The sequence below is a fragment of the Myotis lucifugus genome, unplaced genomic scaffold (genome assembly GCF_000147115.1).
Source record: "Myotis lucifugus unplaced genomic scaffold, Myoluc2.0 scaffold_372, whole genome shotgun sequence".
NCBI lineage: Eukaryota > Metazoa > Chordata > Mammalia > Chiroptera > Vespertilionidae > Myotis > Myotis lucifugus.
Window position 1 is genome coordinate 193,405 of NW_005871420.1, and position 22,937 is coordinate 216,341.

At 38.4% G+C, this 22,937-nt stretch overlaps 1 protein-coding gene across 1 annotated transcript in view; it reads left to right on the forward strand.

Moving 5' to 3' along the window:
• The window catches only part of BRWD1 (bromodomain and WD repeat domain containing 1), an 88,316-nt gene extending 66,325 nt beyond the window's left edge, over positions 1–21,991 (forward strand). Inside the window, exons 35-39 of the mRNA XM_014466949.2 lie at positions 546–772; positions 3,738–3,905; positions 6,435–7,334; positions 8,754–9,689; positions 18,703–21,991. Coding sequence (XP_014322435.2) covers positions 546–772; positions 3,738–3,905; positions 6,435–7,334; positions 8,754–9,689; positions 18,703–19,061 — 2,590 coding nt within the window. The 3' untranslated portion in view covers positions 19,062–21,991. The remainder of the gene's footprint in view (positions 1–545; positions 773–3,737; positions 3,906–6,434; positions 7,335–8,753; positions 9,690–18,702) is intronic.
• Positions 21,992–22,937: the final 946 nt, after the last annotated feature.

Here is a 22,937-nt window from a genome sequence, read left to right on the forward strand (position 1 = left end):
ATAGGTTTCCAGGGGGTACAGGTCAATAATCCATCATATGTATATGTATTGTGTATTCACTCCAAGTCAAGTCTTCTTCCATCACCATTTATTCCTCCTTTACCCTCTCTTCCCCCACCTTCCTTTTTGCTTTTCTGTTCAGGTTTTGTTGATTTCTTCTCTTAATTTTATACTGTGTTTAGAAACATAAATAGGAAACTAGAGAGAAAGTAGGGTCATATTGAGACTCAGATTTATAATGTGAAAAATGCCTATATTACATAAATGTTGGTTCTCCCTAAGCATTTAATCCCAAGAACCATATTCAATGTGATTTTCTGTTAACTGTTACTTGGATCATTTGTTCATTACTCCAATTTGTGATAAAACAATATCAAATTTAAAGTAAGAATATTAATAGTAATCCATGCCAGAAAAAGATGTTAATAATGGATATTTTAATATTTTGATCTAAAATTATTCTCAGATTAAAGTAATAATATACTTTTATTTAGGTGTTTTCTGTTTTGTTAAATACAGCTTCTTTTGTTCATATCTCTGACCAGAAATACCAAGCAGAAGCGTTTAAAATCTCAGATAAGAGTAATTCCTGAGTTGGTAGGTTCTCCTACTCAGTCTACCTCAAGCCAGGCAGCTTATTCTGCAAGCCACAAGACACGTGCCAGTGTCTCTTCAGGTGTTTCTTCTGAGGACTCTTCAGATTCAGCAGGATCATCAGAAAGAATGAGAAGAAGTAGACCTGTCACTCTAACAAATGGTTCTACATTATCTGGTGAGAAGTAGAACGTTATGTTATTCAACTGCTGAGCGCTCAGGTGTATAATACTGCTAGTTTCATAATAGAAGGGAGTAGAAAGGGGGGCTAATTAAGTTTTTAAATGGAAGTTTGTTTATTAAGTATATACACTTTATTTTCTGAATCCAAAGCAGGAGTAATATGCTACTTTCAGAAATAAGAGAACAAACAATTCAAAATGCTGATTATGTACTTTTTTTTAATGTTTTTTTCTTTTATTTCTATATTTCTTTATTGATTTCAGAGAGGAAGGAAGAGGGAGAGAGATAGAAACATCAATGATGAGAAAGAATCATTGATCGGCTGCCTCCTGCACGCCCCTACTGGGGATCAAGCCCACAACCCAGGCATGTGCCCTTGGCCGGAATCGAACCTGGGACCCTTTAGTCCACAGGCCAACCCTCTATCCACTGAGCCAAACTGGTTAGGGCTGATTATGTACCTTTTAATACCAATTTTATCAGCTGTATTTATTTTATTTTAATTAAATCTTTATTGTTCAGATTATTATAGTTGTTCCTCTTTTTTCCCCCCGTAGCTCCCCTTCACCCAGTTCCCACCCCACCCTCTGCCCTTACCTCCCCCCCACACTGTCCTCATCCATAGGTGTACGATTTTTGTCCAGTCTCTTCCCGCACCCCCCACACCCCTTTCCCCCCCAGAATAGTCAGTCCATTCCCTTTCTATGCCCCTGATTCTATTATATTCACCAATTTATTCTGCTCATCAGATTATTTATTCACTTGATTTTTAGATTCACTTGTTGATAGATGTGTATTTGTTGTTCATAATTTGTATCCTTACCTTTTTCTTCTTCTTCCTCTTCTGAAAGGATACCTTTCAGCATTTCATATAATACTGGTTTGGTGGTGATGAACTCCTTTAGCTTTTTCTTGCCTGTGAAGCTCTTTATCTGACCTTCAATTCTGAATGATAGCTTTGCTGGATAAAGTAATCTTGGTTGTAGGTTCTTGCTATTCCTCACTTTGAATATTTCTTGCCACTCCCTTCTGGCCTGCATAGTTTCTGTTGAGAAATCAGCTGACAGTCGTATGGGTACTCCCTTGTAGGTAACTGACTGTTTTTCTCTTGCTGCTTTTAAAATTCTCTCTTTGTCTTTTGCTCTCAGCATTTTAATTATGCTGTGTCTTGGTGTGGTCCTCTTTGGATTCCTTTTGTTTGGGGTTCTCTGTGCTTCCTGGACTTGTAAGTCTATTTCTTTCACCAGGTAGGGGAAGTTTTCTGTCATTATTTCTTCAAATAGGTTTTCAATATCTTGCTCTCTCTCTTCTTCTGGCACCCCCATAATTCGGATATCGGTACGCTTGAAGCTGTCCCAGAGGCTCCTTACACTATCTTCATATTTTTGGATTCTTTTTTCTTTTTGTTTTCCGGTTGGGTGTTTTTTGCTTCTTCATATTTCAAATCTTTGACTTGATTCTTGCGATCCTCTAGTCTGCTGTTGAAACTCTGTATAATATTCTTTATTTCAGTCAGTGTATGCTTAATTTCTAGTTGGTCCTTTTTCATAACCTCGAGGGTCTCACTAAATTTATTGGCGGTTTCTAGAAAATTCTTGAAAAACCTTATAACCGTGGTTTTGAACTCTATATCCTGTAGTTTGCTTTCCTCCATTTTATTTGTGACCTGTTTCTTTGTCTCTGCATTTTTTATGCTTCCCTGTGTTGATAGAGTGGCTTTGTGTGCTAGGTGTCCTATAGGGCCCAGTGGCTCAGCCTCCCCAATTACCTGAGGTAGACACTCCTGGTGCACCCCTTTGTGGGCTTTGTGCACAGTCTTATTGTAGTTAAGCCTTGATTGTTGTAGGTGTCACTGGGAGGAATTGACCTCCAGGCCAATTGGCAGTGAGAATCAGCTGTCTGCAGTGGGAGGACTTCTGTGCTGGAGACACCCTTCTGGGGCAAGACTTGCTTCAGTGGGGCTTTGGTATTCACTGAGTCTGCCCCCTAAGTGTGTCCCTTATGGATCTGAGGAGTTGTAATCTGGATGGTCCCACTCTGACCACTGGGTACACTGGCTCTTGGATCTCTAAGGAGGTGCTAATTTAGCCTCTGCCTAAGGCTACCCAGCAGGAGCTATGGAGAGATCTGCAGATTCCTCTTGTTTGTTTGGGGTTTGGAGGTGCCCAGATGAGGCCCAGCTGTGAAGCAATGCAAGCTGCTGTGGGGCCTTGGGCCTTCTTTTGGAAGTTCTGGGTCTTTCTGACCCAGCTGCAGTTTGTTAGGTAATTTTCAGATTGCAAAGGGCCAGGCCTTTCATATGCAAAAGCTTCTGCGCACAGCTTGTTTGGGGCGGGGTCTCAGGGGGATCAACAGGGCGAAGCAAGCAGCTATAGCTGCTCCTCAGTCCTACCCTAAGAGGCCCCTCATCTCAGTGTCCTGTCCCGGTAATCGCTGCAAGCACCTCTGAGAGAAAGCCACCCTCGATTTCTGTCCGATGACAGACAGTCCAGTTTCTCCCCGTATGAGTCTGGGTCCCCAGAGACTCGCCCGGAACTGGAGTTCAGTTCAGTCGGGAGCTTGTGACTCCCTCCTGATTGAAAAAGACAACCGTGTCCTCAGTTGCCAGCCCTTTCCACATGTGCCTCCATACCTCTGCACTTTACTTCTGCACCTCCTCTGAGTCTCAGTGTGCTTTTCTCTTTCCTTCTAGTTATAGAATTTCCACTCAGCCAGCTTTCCTGTGGTTCTGGATGATGTCCATTTTGTCTTTTAGTTGTATTTTTGAAGTGGTTGTGTGAGGCAGCAATTTCCAGTGTTTACCTATGCCACCAATCAGCTGTTTTTTTCGAACATCTTTAGAAAATATACTCTTAAGTATTTAGGAATCTGCTTTAAGTCTTTTGTTATGAAGTAACTGCTTATGTGTGTAAAGATAAGAGAATGTGTGTAATGAACTGTTGATGCTTTGTTTTTCTTAGAAAGTGAAATGGAAGATTCCTTAGGTCCCTCTTTATCGTCCTCAGCTTCAGAGAGTTCAGAGGAGAGCAAAGGGAGTTCAAGAGCTCGTGAGCCCTCCTTGCGCCGTAGGCTGGCCAGAAGTGGCAATCTCAGAGTGACCAGAACCCGGGCTGCGCAAAGAAGACCTGGTGAGAGACCTTGGGGGTGCTTTGGAGGGATGTATATCATGAGGTTCAAAAGCTAAACACTGAATGGTTTATTGATTTAATGTATCTACATATGATTAGTCCTGTAAACTTTTTAAAAATTGGGGTATAGTTGCCATCTGGCATGGTATTAGTTTCAAGTGTTCACCATAATGACTTGATATTTGTATACTAGTACATCGTGAAATGACCACAAGTCTATAGTTACCATCCATCACCATATATAAGATTTACTCTCTTAGCAACTTTCTCTCTTTTTTTTAAAAAAAATTATTGATTGATTTTAGAGAGAGAGAGAGAGGAACATCGATTTGTTGTACCACTTATTTATGCATTCATTGTTTGATTCTTTTTAAAATAGATATTTTTTATTGATTTCAGAGAGGAAAGGGGAGAGAGAGAGAGATAGAAACATCAATGATGATTGATTGGCTGCCTCCTGCATGCCCCCTACTGGGGATCGAGTCTGCAACCAGGGCATGTGCCCTTGACTAGAATCAAACATGGGACCATTCAGTCCATAGGCTGACACTCTGTCCGCTGAGCCAAATCAGCTAGTGCCATTGTTTGATTCTTGTATGTGCCCTGACCAGGGATTGAACCCACAGACCTTGATATATTGGGATAACACTAACCAACTGATCTACCCGGCCAGGGCTTAGCAACTTTCATATGTGCACTACAGTATTAACTATAGCCACCATGCAGTACATTACATTTCCATGAGTTATTTATTTTATAACTGGATGTTGATACCTTTTGACCCCCTTCAAACCGCCCCTCCCCGTACACACACCAGTCTGTTCTCTGTATCTATGAACTTGGTTTTGTTTGTTTGTTTTTTAGATTTCACATATAAGTGAGACCATATGGTATTTCTTTTTCTTTATCTAACTTACTTCACTTAGCATAATGCCCGTACGGTCACTCTGTGTTGTTTCAAATGGCAAGAATCCATTCTTCTTGTAGCTGAATAGCTTTCCATTGTGTATATATATCACATCTTCTTTATCCATTCATTTTTTTTAAAATCCTCACCCAAGGACATGCTTAGAGAGAGAGAGAGAAATAGAAAGAAACATCAGTGTGAGAGAGAAAGATGATTGGTTGCCTTCCATATATGCTCCAACGGGATTGAACCAGCAACTTTTTGGTCCACAGGATGATATCAACCAACTGAGCCCCTCAGCCAGGCTCCATTCATCTATTGATGGACACTGTGCTTTGCTTGTTTCCTATTGTGGCTGTTGTAAATAATGCTGCATTGAACGTGGGGGTGCGTAGATCTTTTGGACTTGTTTTTGTTTTCTTTGGATAAATATCTGCAAGTGGAATAGCTGGATCATATGGTAGTTCTAGTTTTGATTTTTTGAGGCAACCTCTCTACTGTTTTCTATAAAGAGGCTGCACTGATTTACTTTCCTACCAACAAGACACAAGGGTTCCCTTTTCTTCACATCCTTGTCAACACTTGTTATTTCTTATCTTTTTGATAGTAACTATTCTAACAGGTGTGAAGTGATAACTTCGTTGTGGTTTTGATTTGCATTTTCCTGATGATTAGTCATGTCATGCATGTCCATTTGTATGTCTTCTTTGGGAAATACCTATTCATGTCTATGCCCATTTTTTTTAAAGTTTTAATCCTGTCCTGAGGATATGTTTTATTGATTTTAGGGAGGGAGGGAGGGAGTAAAGAAGGAGGAAAGGGAGAAAGGAGAGAGATAACATTGATGTGAGAGAGATACATTGATCGGTTGCCTGCCGTACACACCCTGAACAGGATTGAACCCGCAACCTAGGTATGTGCCCTGACGGAATTGAACCCACAACCTTTTGGTGCACCGAATGCCGCTCCAACCAACTGAGTCACATCGGCCATTGCTCTCTACGACAGTGATGGTGAACCTATGACACGCGTGTCAGAGGGGACACGCGAACTCATTTTTTTGGTTGATTTTTCTTTGTTAGATGGCATTTAAATATATAAAATAAATATCAAAAATATAAGTCTTTGTTTTACTATGGTTGCAAATATCAAAAAATTTCTATATGTGACACGGCACCAGAGTTAAGTTAGGGTTTTTCAAAATGCTGACACGCCGAGCTCAAAAGGTTCGCCATCACTGCTCTAGGAGTTTCATGGTTTTAGGTCTTACATTCAAATCTTAAATCTATTTTGAGTTAATTTTTGGGTGTGGTTTAGGAAAGCAGTCTAGTTTTTGTTCTTTTGCATGTGCTGTTCAATTTTCCCAACACCATTTATTGAAAAGTATCTCCTTTCCCCATTGTGTATTCTTGTCTCTTTTTTCATAAATTAATTGACCATATATGTGTGAGTTTATTTTTGTAGTGTCTATTCTGTTGTATCCTTTTAAGTCTTTTAGATTTAGAAAGGAAATCTGTTTTGGGAGTAAAATATAAGGAATATCAGTACTAAAATAGTGAAGTCATTTAAAAAATGTTGAAATAAGGAAGACCTTTCTAATCTTATTGTTACTTTATTTCTAGGTCCAGTTTCTTTAGAAAATGGATGTGGCAGAAAAGCCACTCGAAAGAGAGTTTATTTAAGTGACTCCGATAACAATTCATTAGAAACTGGTGAAAGTTTAAAAGCCCGAGCTGGAAATAACCGGAAAGTGCTAAGAAAGTGTGCTGCTGTGGCTGCCAATAAGATAAAGCTAATGAGTGATATAGAGGAGAATTCTAGCTCTGAAAATGTCTGTTCTGGCCGTAAGCTGCCTCACCGCAATGCTTCTGCTGTGGCTAGAAAAAAGTTATTATATAATTCTGAAGATGAGCAGAGCTTAAAGTCAGAAACTGAAGAAGAGGAGCTAAAAGATCACAATCAACCATCGCCAGTGTCCAGTTCTCATGCGGCCCAGAATACTGTCAATGAATCTGAAAGTGGAGATTCAGAGTCAGAAAGTGACTTGCAGGTAGTCCGGAAAAATTGGCATGCTAATGGCTACAAGTCCCATACTGCAGCAACTTCTAAAACAAAACTTCTTAAAATAGAGTCTTCTGAGGAAAGTCATGGTTCAGATTATGGACATGACAGAACTAATGGCCCATCAACGTCTGGGCAGAAACTTAAGGCAGGAAGTGTCTCAGGGGAAGAGGAGGAAGCAGATTCTGAGCCAAGAAAATACCCTGGTAGGAAATACAGCACAACTCGCAAGAATGCCACTTCCCTTAAAAAAGCAAAGGTCTTTACTGATTCAGAGGACTCTGAATCTGAGGAAGATAGAGGCGATGGTAGATGTCACAAAATGGAAACAAACCTGCTGTCAGGAAAGTCGAAGAGTGAACCTATGGCTGCGTCCCACTGTTTCTCAGATCATGTGTCTGAAACTGATGTGGATTCAGATGATGACAAAACAAAAGAAAAACCAAACGATTTTGTGAAAGGTAATTGAAAACATGTCACTGATTTGTTCTTATTGCCCTTCCCTTCTAGCATACATTGTTTTTCTTTCCTGTGAAACTTCTCTTTGCCAGTTGTTTTCTCTACACTCCCTGCATTCTCCATTAGTCTTTTTTTTTTCTTTCATCTCTCATATTCCTGTGTGCGCACCTAACTATTGGTTGAGTGCATTTAGTTTTACTCACATGACAGGCAATTTGGCCTTAACACTATTACTATTAAAGATTTCACTTCTTGTATTGGTGATTGGGGATATTATATTGGCGATGGGATTAAGAAAACAAAGGCAAGCACATTTATAAACTGTCGTGATGATGGTTTGAGAAGGGGAAAGAAAAGGGTAGGACTGATTGAAAGGAATGTGGTAAGTAATAATAATAGCAGCTAACAGAACATTTTCCAAGATGTTCTGTATATCATGATGTTTTTCTAAATGCTTTATGTTTTTTCTTTAATCTTCAACCGAGGATATGTTTTTGTTTTTACTTTTTAGAGAGAGAGGAAGGCAGAGAGAGAGAGAGAGAGAAACATCAATGTGAGAGAAAAACATCGATTGGTTGCTTCCCGTATTCACCGTACGCACCCTGACCGGGGATCAAACCTTTCGATGTATGGGATGATGCTCCAACCAACTGAGCCACCCAGACAGGGATAAATGCTTTATGTTTATTAATCAGTTTAATCTTCATATCTTTTATGAGATAGGGACTGTTGTCAATTTTACTGATAACGAGCACAGAGAGGTGAGGTAAATTGCTGAATTAAGATTGTACTGGTAAATGGGGATTGATGAAAAATTTTTAAAAGAGCAGGAGGCAGCTAAAGCTAAGATGAAAAGTTGGTGTGATAGGAACTTGTAAAGTTAAGAAGTGTTGCAGGGAGGCTGAGAGTAAGTGGTTAGTTTTTATACCCTAGTGTAGTGGTAAAGAGTTTAGTCTGTACTCATGTAAGTAAAAGGTTTTAATGTCAGGTGTTTGTGCACATAGCTAGAAAGGCCTGGGGTTTTACTGTGAGGAATATGTTGTGCTTGTGAATGGTGCTGAGGCTAACAAGTCACTGCTCCCATGCCACTCACTGCCATTCCTTCCCAGTTAATAAGAATGCAGAATTGCCAAAACCGGTTTGGCTCAGTCGATGGAGCGTCGGCCTGCGGACTGAAGGGTCCCAGGTTCGATTCCGGTCAGGGGCATGTGCCTGGGTTGCGGGCACATCCCCAGTGGGAGATGTGCAGGAGGCAGCTGGTTGATGTTTCTCTCTCATCGATGTTTCTAACTCTCTCTCTCCCTTCCTCTCTGTAAAAAATCAATAAAATATATTTAAAAAAAAAAAAAAAAGAATGCAGAATTATGGACTGATGTCATAAATGTTGAATTGAAGATTAAAGGAATACTCTTAATTTTTAGATTCTACATCACGGGACCATGGACAAAGCAGAAAAGTTTCCAGGAAAAGGGTCTGTTCCAGTGACTCAGACAGCAGTTCGAAAGTGGTTAAGAAATCCTCCAAAGCCAAAACGGGTCTCCAAAGGATTCCTCGAAGATGTGCAGCCACCGCTGCCAGTAAGATTAAGCTCATGAGTGACATGGAAGATGCTAGTTTAGAAAACGTGTGCACTAGAGGCAAGAGGAGAAGGAAGAAGCCCCTCCGTTTTGCGTGTACCACAGCCACGAAGATAGGGAGTGATTCTGAGGGAGACGCAAACGGTGCAGTGCCAGACAAACAGGGCGCGTGTGAAGGGGAGGCGCCTGAGGCTGACTCAGAAGGGAGCGCAGAAAGCGTTCATCAGCCTCTCAGTGGAGACTCCGACTCTGAAGGTATGCCGAAGTCAGAATATAGGGACAGGCCTGCCAGGCCTACCGGTAGCCACAAAACAAATGCTGCACCTTCTAGAACAAAGAGGTCGTTGTTTGGGTCTTCAGAGGAAGATTCAAAAAGCCATATTCCAGGGGGTGAGATTGGTAGAAAATTTCCTTCTGAGTCAACTTTGGAGCAAAAAACTACTACAGAGACTAACTTTGAAGAGGAACTGAATTACGGGCTGCGCAGGTGGAATGGCAGAAGACTCAGGACCTATGGGAAGGCTCCTTTCAGTAAGACAGGAGTGATTCAGGACTCCCAGGAAGCAGCTAAGCCGGAAACAAGAAGGAAGAGACTGCATCCTCAATTGGGAAATGTGAAAAATTCAGAAACAACAGGGAATTCAGAGTGTGGACCGGACACTAGTCCCAAATCTGACTCAGAGTTGGGATCTGTAACTGAATCAGAGGTTGACTGTGCTGATGAGACAAAAACCAAAAAGAGGAAAACAAAAGGAAAAGCAAAAGTAAATGTTAGAAAAGGTAAAACTTTTACAGCTAACATATCTAAAACTGTGAGGCAACAAAGACAGAGCAAGCGTCCTAGGTTAAATGTGGATGATAATGACTGGGAGGATTTGGACTATGCAAAATCTAAGAGAGTTCTTCGACGTTCAAAAATTAAAACGAGAAATCAGGGTAGAAGGACCGTGAGATACCATGATGGGGATGATGATAGAAACTTAGAAAATGTGTTAGATTTTGATGATTGCACCTTATGACCTTGAGGGAAAACCAGTTCATTTAAAGAGGAAATGGACTGGAATTTATGGTGAAACCTGGCTGTTGAAATTATTATTATTTTTTGTCCTACAATTCAGGGAATATATTTATATTTTTCTATGAAAAGTTATGAATGTGACTAAATCATGACTGTTATTTTTATTTGCACTTGCTTGCCTTTGTAGCAGCATTCAGCACAGGTGCCAAAATATGCTTCATTTTGGGGGCAGATCTACTTAAACAGTATTTAACTACATATAGCAAGAGTTTGAAATATGTTAAACACTAGACATCCTGGTTATCACAACCAATGAGCATTACTTTCATGGTTGCAAGTGCCATGCAGATATTTTTGGAATTTGTCAAGAGGTGGTAGTTTCTAACCCATGTCATATTGTAGCATAACAATTTCACAAGACCTATGTTTACAGATTTTTCATAAATATTATGTCCATACCGACATTACAATCATGGGAGGTGTTACCATGATTAGTAGTAGGCAAGGTACCTACCACTTTTTTTTTTTTTCTTTCCCTGGCTACTTGAGTAGAATGCATTATACCATATTTGGTCATTTTCATTGAAATGGTTTCCAGTTTTCTTTTCAAATGTTGTTGCATCTTTCTTTTTATTTTAAAGGGAAATAACATTATTATTTTATAAACTTGAATTTATAAAGTGCTGGTAAATTATTTTTTTTAATGTTTTGATCATATATTTCAATTCCTAAGGCCAGACCATAGTCCTAGCATTTTCTTTTAGATTGTGCTCTAACAAAAGGCTATATAATTTTCTTTCCATGATCTCCTGGTTTTCATGTGAGGGATTTAACCAAACTCTCGGTCTTCGATAGTCTTACTCTGTGATATAGAGGAGTTTGTGTGCCTTAGATTTAGGGAGAGTTTATTCTTTAATAGAGTGTACAGAACTCAGAGAATATTTAAATTATATGTAGTTCCCCCCATTTCTATTGAAATCGTAGGGTTGAATTTTGTTAAGTGTGCAATTGCAAATCTCATCTATATAGGAAACTAGTGAAATGTTATCTCCATCTCTTTGTTTTAGCTTACTGCTGCCATGTGCAATCTCAAACATTCTTTGCTGGGGTAACTAAGTGTAACGTCATTAGTGACCTCTACTTTAAACCTAAGAAAAGTCATATTTTGTTGGAAAATAATTTTGGAATCCATTTAAAGCAAAACTTTTATCACAACATCAGATACCATAGTACACTTAGTTTTTTTTTTTTGAGCCAAATGTTTTTACTTGATAAGATTGTGCTACTCCAAACAGTATAGGTGGCCATTCCTGGCTTGTTTGTGCCTGAAGATGGACTTGATTCAAATGGTTTACATATTTTGTAGCGAAGGGGTATGTTTCAGTACTCCCACCTTTACTATTTATTGGCCCTATTTGGTTTCAGACTAAATTAACCTTTTTCTCCTGTGTATCCTTAAAGTGGCAGATAGGGAAAAGCACCAGACTCTGGTATTAGTGTTAGAGAATGTTCTTAAGTGTTGTTACTTTGCAGTTATCTATCCTGTTTGACATGGTAAAGGTATTTTCTCTTTTAGACATTGCCAGCTGAGATAGGTGGGAGGCCTGCTTCTCCTTTGGTTGTTTAGAGATGCTCTTCTTCTCAAAGTTGTATTAAGTGCATAGTACACAGTTTGGTGCAGGATAATTGTCCTTCACTCTTGACCTGAAAAAATTAATGGAATGCTCTTTACTTCCTTAATTTTAAGAAGTGATGATAGATGTCATATCCATTAATTTATTTAAACTTTTCTTAAGCTTCTCCATTTTATATCTAGTCTCAGGGTTATAACTCCATGTTTACCATCATTTGCAAAAAGGTACCAAAAATCCTTAAATAAATAGGGAATACATTCATAAACACATAAATTCTTTTGGTATAATGTTAGTTTGACCATTTAGGCTTCATCAATAGAACTATTCTTTAGACTAAATTAATTGGTCATTGACTGGCTGGTCAACTAATTACTAATTTTTCATTTTGTCCAAAATAGTTACACCCTTATTTATATAAGAAGTATTCTGGTTTCATATGGAAAAAAACACAAGAATTGTCCTGGTAACTTTGAATGTGTGGTTGACAATGGTAGCTTCTCAAATTCTGAAGTAAAACTAAGGGATTATAGAGAGAATTATTTTTTTTTTTGGTCATGGTGCTATTCCTAAGGTTAACTTTGAATATGTGACACACACTCCTAAATACCTTTAAGGAAAATTAATAAATAATTAATAGTTCAAAATGTTTACATTGAGCACTAGAACGTTTGATTTTTTCTACTTTATGCGAAAAGGCGCAGGGATTTAATGCACAGATGTACTTTAATACGTTTGGGATTGGTTTGTGTTTTTCTTGTGAGAAAAGATAAAAGGTTACAAATTGAATGTGAACTGATGAAGGGCTATAGCTTTCCATTGCACTTGACATAACTTAATGGTATATGAAAAAAATACTACTGTGTTGTGTATGTCCAAAGTCCTCTGACTTTATTCATTTATGGTTTAAACAAAAAGGTTTGAGGTACTTAGGTTTGTTTTTTTTATTTCTTTGAATAACTAATTTTACCAAGCATATTAAGAAAAAAATTAAAATGTTTAAAAATAGGTGAGGTTTTAAAAGCATTTTTTTTCATATCCTACTTTTTTTAAAAAGGGTATATTGACAATGTATAGTAATTTCTGAATAAAAGGAAAAATATATTCCAAGTTAATTCCTAGGATGGTGGTTCTCCCTTTTTTTTATTTTAGGGGAAAATCTCTGATTAAATCCTTTCTCAATTTACTAGTCCTTAGAAAAGGATAAAGCAGTTACAGCTTCTAAATTAAAACACAAAAGTTTCTTTTAAATAGCAGAGCGTTGTACCTGAAAAGGAAATCCGTTTTATAATAAGGAAATAGAAGGAAAGAACTTATGTTTTAGGAAAATTCACTTCAAATCTAGAAGTGGAAATGGAAAAAGGAGCCATAAACCAAAAAATACTGTCTGAGGTACTGCTGTCTGAAAACAAGAATAAGACACTTCACCAAATCCTCCCACTTCATCAGTTGATGACATCTTCAGTAAAAATTCTTATTTAGAGTAACATTGGGTCCATACTACATTCCCTGTCGTTCTTCTAGCCTTTTTTCAAGAAGAACATTAGAACACAAAATTTATTAACTTTATAGTATTAAAAACTAAGCTGAAAGGATTTTAATCTCTTCTGTAACTACAAGCTGAATTTGTACCATTTGAACAAAATGAGGGGTTTGTATATCAAAATGTAAGAACATCGTTAAAGGTGCATACAGTATTTTTGGTTTTTCTTTCTACTCAATTGAATTGATTTTTTAAATAACTTTTAAATGGCCAGAGAAGGTCTTTTTGCCTTGTCCTTTACTATAGCTGAAATACCAGCCCCATATTTTTCATTGATATTAAGTCAACATATTTACTTTGTCAGGTATCTTGTAGCTGTCACCAAATACTTTAGCTTTCTTACAGCGTGTGGAAATTATAGCTCAATTCTAGTATGAAAGGGTGCAACAAACCACCTTCATTGTAGAAGTTTTTGTCTATTAATTAAGTATGCCTTGCACTTCTGCAGTGGATATCAGGGAATAATAAAGCAGAAACCCTAAGAAACTTGCAACTTAACAGTTTAAAGACTGTCTCTTATTCTAGTATTTGGGAATAGAAAGACCAAACTAAATAAATCTGTCAAAGCTAGGGAGAAAGTGGAACATAGTGGGAAAATATAGTCCAACTACATTAGTAACTGCTAATCCTGCTTGTAACTCAATTGTGAATTATTAGGAAGGATTGAAGTGTACAGAATATAATGACGAGGGCTGTGTTACCTCTTCTTCCATTCAAAGAGTATTTTTATAGCTATTTTCTTAAATTACAGATGTTGCCTAAGGATACATGGGAATTCTCAAAGTTCAGGGGGGTGTTTACCAGTCACTCTGCCAGCTTGTTCCTAGTCTATTGTTAGTGTGGTAGGGAAATGTCTGACTCTGGTTGCCTTCTCAAGGATTGCGCTTACGATGTGATGGAGGGAGGCTGAGGAGTGGGCAGGGCAGTCACAACATTTGGGTCCTACAGATCTGTAGGCTCTTAAATGTGACAGCATGTCATAGAGTATATATCTAGTCAAGAATAATAGTTTCATTCAGTATAGTGATCAGTGTTGCAGTATATTTTCTGGTCATGCTTTAGTTTTGAAGTTAATTTTAAGGTAAGTTTTATCATTTGTTAGAACTTTCATGGGGATTTGGAGTGCTAAAGAGAAAGGCATTCTGAACTAACTGAAAGGAGATGACCAGCGACAGACTTGACCACAGCAGCTAGCCCTGCTTAGTGATGGTTCCAGAAGGGAAGTATTCAGAAACTATTGCCCTTTACAATTAGTGGTTAAATGTTAAAGGAATCTTTAATTTTTAATATATTGAACTATATAAGTGCTGATCCATACTGAGTCCTTGGACTGGACACATTCAGTTCACCTGTAAAGTTCTCACCATTTTACTGGAGCCTGTCAAAGAGATAAATCTTAATTTCCACTCCCACACAGGAGCTCTGAGTGAACTTTCTAAATTAAGTCATTAGCACATCTGAGCCTTCGCATTTTCATCTAGGAACCAGTTTTTTAGTCAGTTACTAACTAAAAGAGTAAGAGTTTAATAAATTTAATTAGGCTTTTTCCTTTTTTAAAACGACTTCACGCCTCCTGGCTGATTGATTAAGGTCAGCAATATGGAGTCAGTTTTCCTTGCAGCTCATCTTTACTTCTTGTCTTAAGCAGTTCCCTAACCTCTATCCCTCTGTGATTTCTCCTGTGGGCAGAACGCAGGGCTACAAGCGGGGTGAGCGGGGAACTGGAGGGAGTCATGAGATGTGCTTGACTAGGGTTGTCAGGATTGTCTGGGCCCCGCTGCATTTCACTAGGGAAGCGATAAAGTCAATTGGAAACTCGGTATTTACTTCTGATACCCTATCCTGCCTACCTTAGTTTGAGATGTCTCTTAAAAAGTTCATTAGGCAGATAATCATACCCCTTTCATACTTCGAGCTTTCATCAGAATTTTAGAAAAAAATTGAAATGCCCATCACAAAGCTTGTGAGAATCATAAGAATGGTACCAGTTAACTTTTCTAGGGATGAGAGAAAGCTCTATGTGTAAAAACAATTCAAGGTTCTCTGGCACCCTCACTGGGTGTATTGTAAACTATAGATGAACTTCAGTTCATCGATTCAACCATAAAAGTGACCAAACTAGTGGAAAACAACTCGATGGAATCATTCCTGACATCGTTTGCCCTGACACTCCCATACTATAGAAGACTTCTCGGTGTTACCAACTCCCCTAGGGAAAATAGTAAACAGTTAAACCCAGAGAGTTACAGAAAACACATTGTTTTACAGGCATTCTCTAAAGAGACTTCAAAGCTTATGGGATCCTTTTGGAAACATAGGCTTTAGGAGGGATGGACATCAGTATTAAATGCTATATGCTTCCGGAGTTTGGGTCATTTCATTGCTTATCAGTGAAGGGAGGCCGTGAAGAGAGGAATCTCACACCAGCTCTGATAAAGGCTTGCTTGAAGAGGTTATAATTTGCAACTAAAAGGTTTTCCCTCTGAATGGAATTGATTTATCTACCAACCACAGGAATCAATGAAAAGGATAAGAAATAAGCTAGTATATTGTTTTCAGCAGCAGGCATTCTTTTCCATTCTCAAATTCGTTTTTAATATTCCAATAAAAACTGATCCAATTAAAATTCTATATGCTTCTATAGCAATGATGTGTAGTTTACTTTGGATTTAGGAAAACAATTTTGTATCAAGTATAATTGGAATAAAGTAAAATTGAAATATGAATAATCCTTAAAATATAAAAATGAGATTACTGCTTTCTGTCAAAGCTGTATTGTCTATCCTTTTCTCTTCATTACAGACCATCTTAGAATACACAGTGATCTGAGTCATGATTTAAAGTAACCTGACTGAGTGCTACTGCAGATGTAAATTTTTATTCTAATGAGGTTTTTTTCCATATCCAAATAGGGATTCATTTATAGGAGAGCGGCAATGCCTCAGGCATGCTGACTGTCCCAACACTGACTGACCCAAGACCATCTGGGACACTAGACTTGTACTGTCTTGTTAGTATTAGTGACACTGTAATCATATAGGATCCTCCAAAAAATTTAAGCTTGCACACTAACATACAAATTGGACTTCTAGCTGAATTATCCTGTACATATTTCTAAAAACTGTTTGTAGTTTTCCAAGAAAAATAAAGCACTTTATAATTTACCAAGTTGTCAGTAATAAAATTAACACTGACTTACATTTACGTATTATTTTTATTTTAATTCCACACAAGTTATTCTAATGTCTTCCTCAGACTGTTTTTATCTTTAGGAAGTTCCCATTTCATGACATAAGACTAGGGAGAGAGCTCTATCAGGTTAGAGTTGCTGTATGCAAAGTAATTTGTTCACATTCTCCCCCACTTATTTGAAGTTCAGACTTTAAAGTAGTTTTTAAAGCCCACTTAAAGTTTCTTTTGTAGAATCTCAACTTTTCCCTTATTTTGGGTTACAAATAAGCATTTACTGAAATGTCTTAGAGTTAGTACTTACCAGGTTCCTAAATAGGGTACTTCTATCACTACATCACAAAGGAATTAATCACTGCAATTAAACATCATTTTGTCCTACAAAACTTTTTCGTTGTAATAGGATTTTATCGATGCTAGTCAACTGGGTATGTGTTGGGGATGAACCAGTTGTCTATTTTTAGTGCTTTTTCAACATGCAAATGGTTGCAGTTGAATACTAGTATTACTAACCTACCACAAGTACAAATTTCACCTTAATTTTGCTATCTAGTTTTAACCATTTATCTGATGTAGCATATTAATATACAGGGTTGGGCAAAAGTAGGCTTACAGTTGTAATACAAGTAAATGCAATAATAATACAAGAATAAACTTTTGTGGACTCACAACTGTAAACCTACTTTTGCCTGCCCCGTATATTCTAGCTTTTGCCCACACTGAGTTAATGTGCTAAAGATTGGCTTTGGATCTAGGTTTAGCTTGCAGAGAACTAATGTTCACAATTTTAAAATTCCTAAGAAGAAATCATTGAAGTGGTAAAAACACTACACTTTAAGCCACTTCCCATCTCACTCCCCCGACTATATGCATGTGACTCCACAGAGTCTGAGGGGGATGGGTATGCTGCATGGGGCACGGCCATGGTGATCAGCTTAGTCTGCCAAAATGCCATTTTTGCAATTCCTTTGATTTACATTGAACAAAATGTACCTTTAAAAAATGTTTTAAAATTGACTTTAGAGAAGGGAGAGGGAGAGAGAGAGAAGCATTGATGAGAGAGGAGCATCAACATTGTTTGGCTGCCTCCTGCAAGCCCCGATCTGGGATGGAGCCTTCAGCCCAGGGCGTGTGCTCTGTGGAGAAATGAAGCAGACTGGGGATCGAACCGTGGCCGCCTGAGTTCATAGGTCGACACTCAACCACTGAGCCACGCTGACAGTTTATTGCTAATGACTTCAAGACTAGGCTGCCAAGAGATAAGGCCTAACATTCAGGGGTTAATGAGCTTAGGTTGCATTTTTAGTAAGAAATATGCCCTAGAAGAGGGCTAATTCATCTTGTGTTTGAAATGTGAAGATCTAGCTTTGGCCCCACCTAAATTGCTAAACGTGGAGTAAGTAGGTAGTAGGCCCACCATCTCAGCACAGCACAGCACAGTGTGATGGAGGACTTGCCTTCCTGGGCTCTGTCCTACCTTTTGTCTGGTGGACCCTCCACTTGCTAGCTCCTGGCTACAAGGACACTTCCTTAAAGGAAGCCCTCCTTGCCCCTTAGCGGAGGTTGGTTTCTAGAATATGTTCTCACAGCACTGCACTAGTTCTGCACAACCAGTGTACTTGCATATATGTAGAATTAGTTTGCTTCTGAATTTTTACCCTGATCCTCTGTGTGCCTGGCACATGCCTAGCTCAGAAAATATTTGAATAATGAGACTAGGATTTAACAATTCCAGTTATATGAAATGCTCAAATATTTGGAAAAAGATTAATCTAGGATTAAAACCACATTTCTATAAAAAAATATAAAATTCCTTTTTATCTACTAATCAATTTTTTTCTTTAACCAAAGGAAATACTGGTATTAATTAGAGTTAAACCCTTAACAAGGGTCTTGTAATAGTGCTGATGCTGGGTCATCATGTCATGATGGTATTTCCTCCTTGTTTAGGTTCTAGAAAAATTATTTCAGAACTCCTATGGAATATTTTAAAGTAGTTCAACATGGAGTGCTGGAAATGATACCAAAACTTAAAACCTATATATGGTTCCATTTTAAAAATGCAGATTTAAAAAAAATTCAGATTTTAAATGAATGACTTAGATGCTGAAAGTACTTAACTCCATCCTCACAAGTCCGCTACTGTTTGAAGTGATCGTTATCCTTACAGATGATTGAATGCCAGGTGGAGGACTCGCAGCTCTTATTCAAGACTTTCTTTTGTAGGTAAAGCAATGCAAGGTTATATCAAGGTCAAAGACGTGTCGTATTTGATGATCACTTATGTTTTTATTTAGCAATGTGAGTAATTTTGCAATTTATTGTTTAGGAATGTATTGTTGAGGAATGTGAGTAGTAAAATCTTGTGCTACAAGATTTTTGCATTTACATGAACTTTCACTCGTTTTTCAGAATTTGTTCCTAGAGACAGAGATCCCAATACAAAAATGAGAACATGTTTGCATAATCAGAAGGATGCAGTGCAAATGCCCAGTGACACTCTGAAAGCAAAAATGGTGCCTGGGAGAGTTCCCCGCAGATGTGCTACTGTTGCTGCCAATAAAATAAAGATAATGAGTAATCTAAAGGAAACGATTTCAGGACCAGAAAGTGTCTGGATTAGGAAGAGTAGCAGAAAACTGCCCCATCGAAATGCTTCTGCTGCGGCTAAGAAAAAATTACTGAATGTGTATAAAGAGGATGATACGAGTATAAATTCAGAGAGTGAAAAAGAGCTAGAAGATACTCATAGCAAAATGCTTTTGTTTTAGTCAGATCAGATCCTGGAAAGAAAAAGTAGTGACTATGAAAATGTGTGTGTGGAATTGAAACAGGGGCCACAGTAAACTGGCAGTTGCATTCTGCTCCTCGCTCTAAAGTTAACCCCTTGTTGGCACGTTCCGAGGAATTTTCTGAAAACCATAACCCAGAGAGTCACAGTGGGTCCCAGGAAGGCTTCCTCGCAGTGAGTTTTTGTACAGACCCTACAAAGAATTCTGAAGAGGAAATAGCTCTGTGTGTGAAGCCGATGGTTGGAGAGGCAGACAGAAAAGACTAAAGACCGCTCATAAAATTATCCCTTTCAGGAGGAAGGGTCTTGGAGAAATGTCTTGATTCCTAAGAGGAAGAAAATACAGTTGTCCCTCCATATCCCAGGGGGTGGGGTTGGTTCCAGGACTTCCCAAAATCCACAGATGCTCAAGTCCCGTCTATAAAATGGTGTGGTATTTATATAACGGACACACATTCTCCCATATACTTTAAATCCTCTCTACTTATAATACCTAATCCAATGTAGACGCTATGCAAATAGTTGTTATACTGTACTGTTTAGGACTAATAACAGAGAAGTCTACAAAGCAAAGATGGTTGGCCTAACTACATAGTACACATCAGCAACAATGTGGCTTTTCCCCTAGTAGAGTATTCTTGAGTTGTGGTTGGTTAAAGCCCCAGATGCAGAACCCTTGGATATGGAGGGTCAACTATAATGGGAAGTGTACAGGGTCTACAGCAAAAACCTAAAGGAATAAAAAAATTCAAAATCCCAGCCTGCTAATTTTAAGGGTTTTGCATTAGAGTATAAAAACTCAGACTCACCACGACCATGATGTCATTATTAAAATACAAATTAGGCACATTTCACGAAGTGCCATTGAGCATATTTGACTTTTGAATGAAGCAAATATGTACTCTAGCAAGATGCAGTCCCTCCAATTCACAACCCCAAAGCCAACGAGGACTTGAGGATTTGGTAATCCGAGTTCTGAAGTAGTGTTGGAAATAGAGGGAATCCATTAATGTTTTATTTTGTTTATAATATTGGAATTCATATTGAATGATGACCACTTGATATGACTGATTCAGGGAATATATATTTTTCTATGAAACCCATGAATGTGACTCACAACTTCTTTTCCTCATTTTTACTTTCAGGTAGCAGCATTTACACAGATGCCAAAATGTGCCTCATTATGAGGCAGGTCTCAGTTTTAATAAGTTAGAAAACACAAAATACAGATCAAGATCAAAAGAGTCATATTTTTAGATGATAGAGTAACATCCTCTTATGTTTCTCTATAGCACCTTAAGTGTTAGAACTTTACGAACACTGAGCAAATTTATTACAGTCTCATCACAATAAACTTTAATGGCAGTATGTCTGGGTTATTTCATTGTGGCTTTAAACAGGATTAGAAATCTGGTTTTGATATTATAAAGAATTTCTTTGCCATGAAGTATAATTTGTTAATAGGTATTTACTGAAATGAAAATCACCAGATTAAATGAATGCACTGTCAAATCTTTAACATAGTACATGCTATTGGAAAACTGAATTATTGGTGTTTCCCATTGAAAAATATCTGTGAATATTAATAATATGATTTGCTTGTGTAAATCTGAAAAAGTAAAATATGGAAACCTAAGGGTTTCTATTCCTTTTTCGTTAAAAGATTAATGTAATGCATTTTTTTTTTGTTACACAGATTGGCCAAGTGTCTTAGATTACTTGAGAAATTTGTTTGTGGTTGCATGTCTACTTAAAAAAAGGCTTTTTTGTTATTTTCTTTTTCTTAGCATAAGCCAGAATACTTCTACCCTACAGTTCGTGTCCTTTGTTCTGTTTATAGTATACTTTCATCTGAAATACTGATACCAGTGTCTTGTTATTAGTGCAGGTGAGGAAGGGGAGAATTCCAAATAAATGAAATTTTTAGGTGCATGGACTTTGCTTTTTGATATCTAATGAAATTAAACCTATTTCCAGTCCCATATTTACACTTAATTTCATAGAAATGTTTTATTGGGTATATAATTAACAAATACCACAAAATGAAAATATTTGTCTCAGTGAAGATTACTTTATGTAAAAGGTTTTGACCATTTCAGTGTAATGAAAGGATTTCAATTTTGAATTTATAATTTACTGTGGTTGGGTTCATTTCTGTCAGTACCCTTCTCTGGTTTAGTATTTAATTTGAACATATATTTGCCTTTTTTTAAGTGCTCAGCCTAAACTTATTGTAACTGCATGAAATAAGCTTTTGTTTAAATCTTAACATTCTTGTAAAATGCTCTCTAAAAGGTATGCAGAATTTTAATCACGGACAAATGTATTATCATTACCCTATTTATAATTTCAATCAGCTTTTAGAAATGATTTCTTTATAATTATGAAATCAAATTGAAGATCTTAATAGTAAAATTGACATTATTTTATTTAACAAAGGGGCTAGGACAAAGTGATACCAAAACCTTTTATTTTGTAATTCAGTCATTCTATAAAGCCAATTAACCCAGGAGTCTTAAGGCAGTTTTAAAACATCACATTGGTAATCTTGTCTAGTCTAGCTCACTAAAGTTTCCTAAGCTCTTGCAGGATAGCAATTGGGTCTTACTGTTTATACTTGTGTTCAAATTTTGTTTTGAAGTCCAGCCTTATTATTTTGTAATAATGTGTAAAACTGTTAAATATTGGTTTTATGTAAATGCTTTTGTTGATCAGTGTCTCCACATCCTAAAAGCAAGATGTTTCTAGGAACTTTCTGAGGTTTTCTTGATTGTCTCAGGAGGCTTCCCCGACCCCAAATTAGTACTTAGCTCGGGATTATTTATGGACAGCATTCCAAAATGTAAGCAATGCCATGTAGTTTCAGCCCAACTAAATCTAGGTAAATGTGTTTTTAAAATTTTTCCATTGCAATTCCGGATATTTTCACTGTTATTTTAACTTGGAGTGCGGGAAACGAGTTAAGTCGGCTCGCGTGAATTGCGCGTACTCCGCGGGAGCCGTCTTTAACTCGGTTCATATAGATTTGCGGTGGAGTGCGGGAAACGTGTAAACTCGGGCCGATTGTAACTGCGTATTACCAAATATTTGTTTGTAATCCACCCTTTTGGTGGATGGAACAAAACCAAAAGACAGAGCCATCTTATATTTTGGCGGGAAATTCACCCGCACTCCAAGTGTTAACTATGGTACAGTTGTCCTTTTTCCTCCTGCTTGGAATAGTGCTCTGTGAACTGTCTTCCAGCAAATTTGAAAGAGAACCAATTAAACACTTTGCTTGTAAGTGAAAGGCTGTGGAAAGCGGGAGCAAATTTTGTATTAGAAATGGCCACGTTTTAAAAAAGAAGCTCGTATTTTTGCAGTCTCATAGTCTTTCACATCAGCTTGACGACCACCAGCTTTTGAAATGTGAATTCCTCCTGCAGAGTAAAGGCCTCATGTTTATACCACCCGGAGCGCTGTGTTCCTTCCTGCCCTCCCGCCCGCCTTCCCTGCCACCATCCCGGGCGGGCGACACCCGCCTGCAGGAGAGCGCGGAGGAGCCGGGAGACTCATAACCAAAGCTCGCCCTGTCCCTCCGGAGGGAGGAGGGAGACGGAAACAGCCAGGGAGGGAGGCAGAGGGACCCACAGCCACAGCCTGGGATGGGGCTGGTGCCTACCCTTCCCCAGCCGGCTACCTGTCCGCACAGGAGTCCCCGCCCCGCGCCCCCTCTCATCTCAGCCTCCCAGGCCCGCCGCCTCCGGACCCCAAGGTCTCCCCGCCCAGCTCAGGCGGAGGGAAAAGCTCTAGTTTTGCGCGACCCCCAGGGACGGTCCCAGGGCGCGTGCGCGGAGGCGGCGCAGGGGGCGTGGCA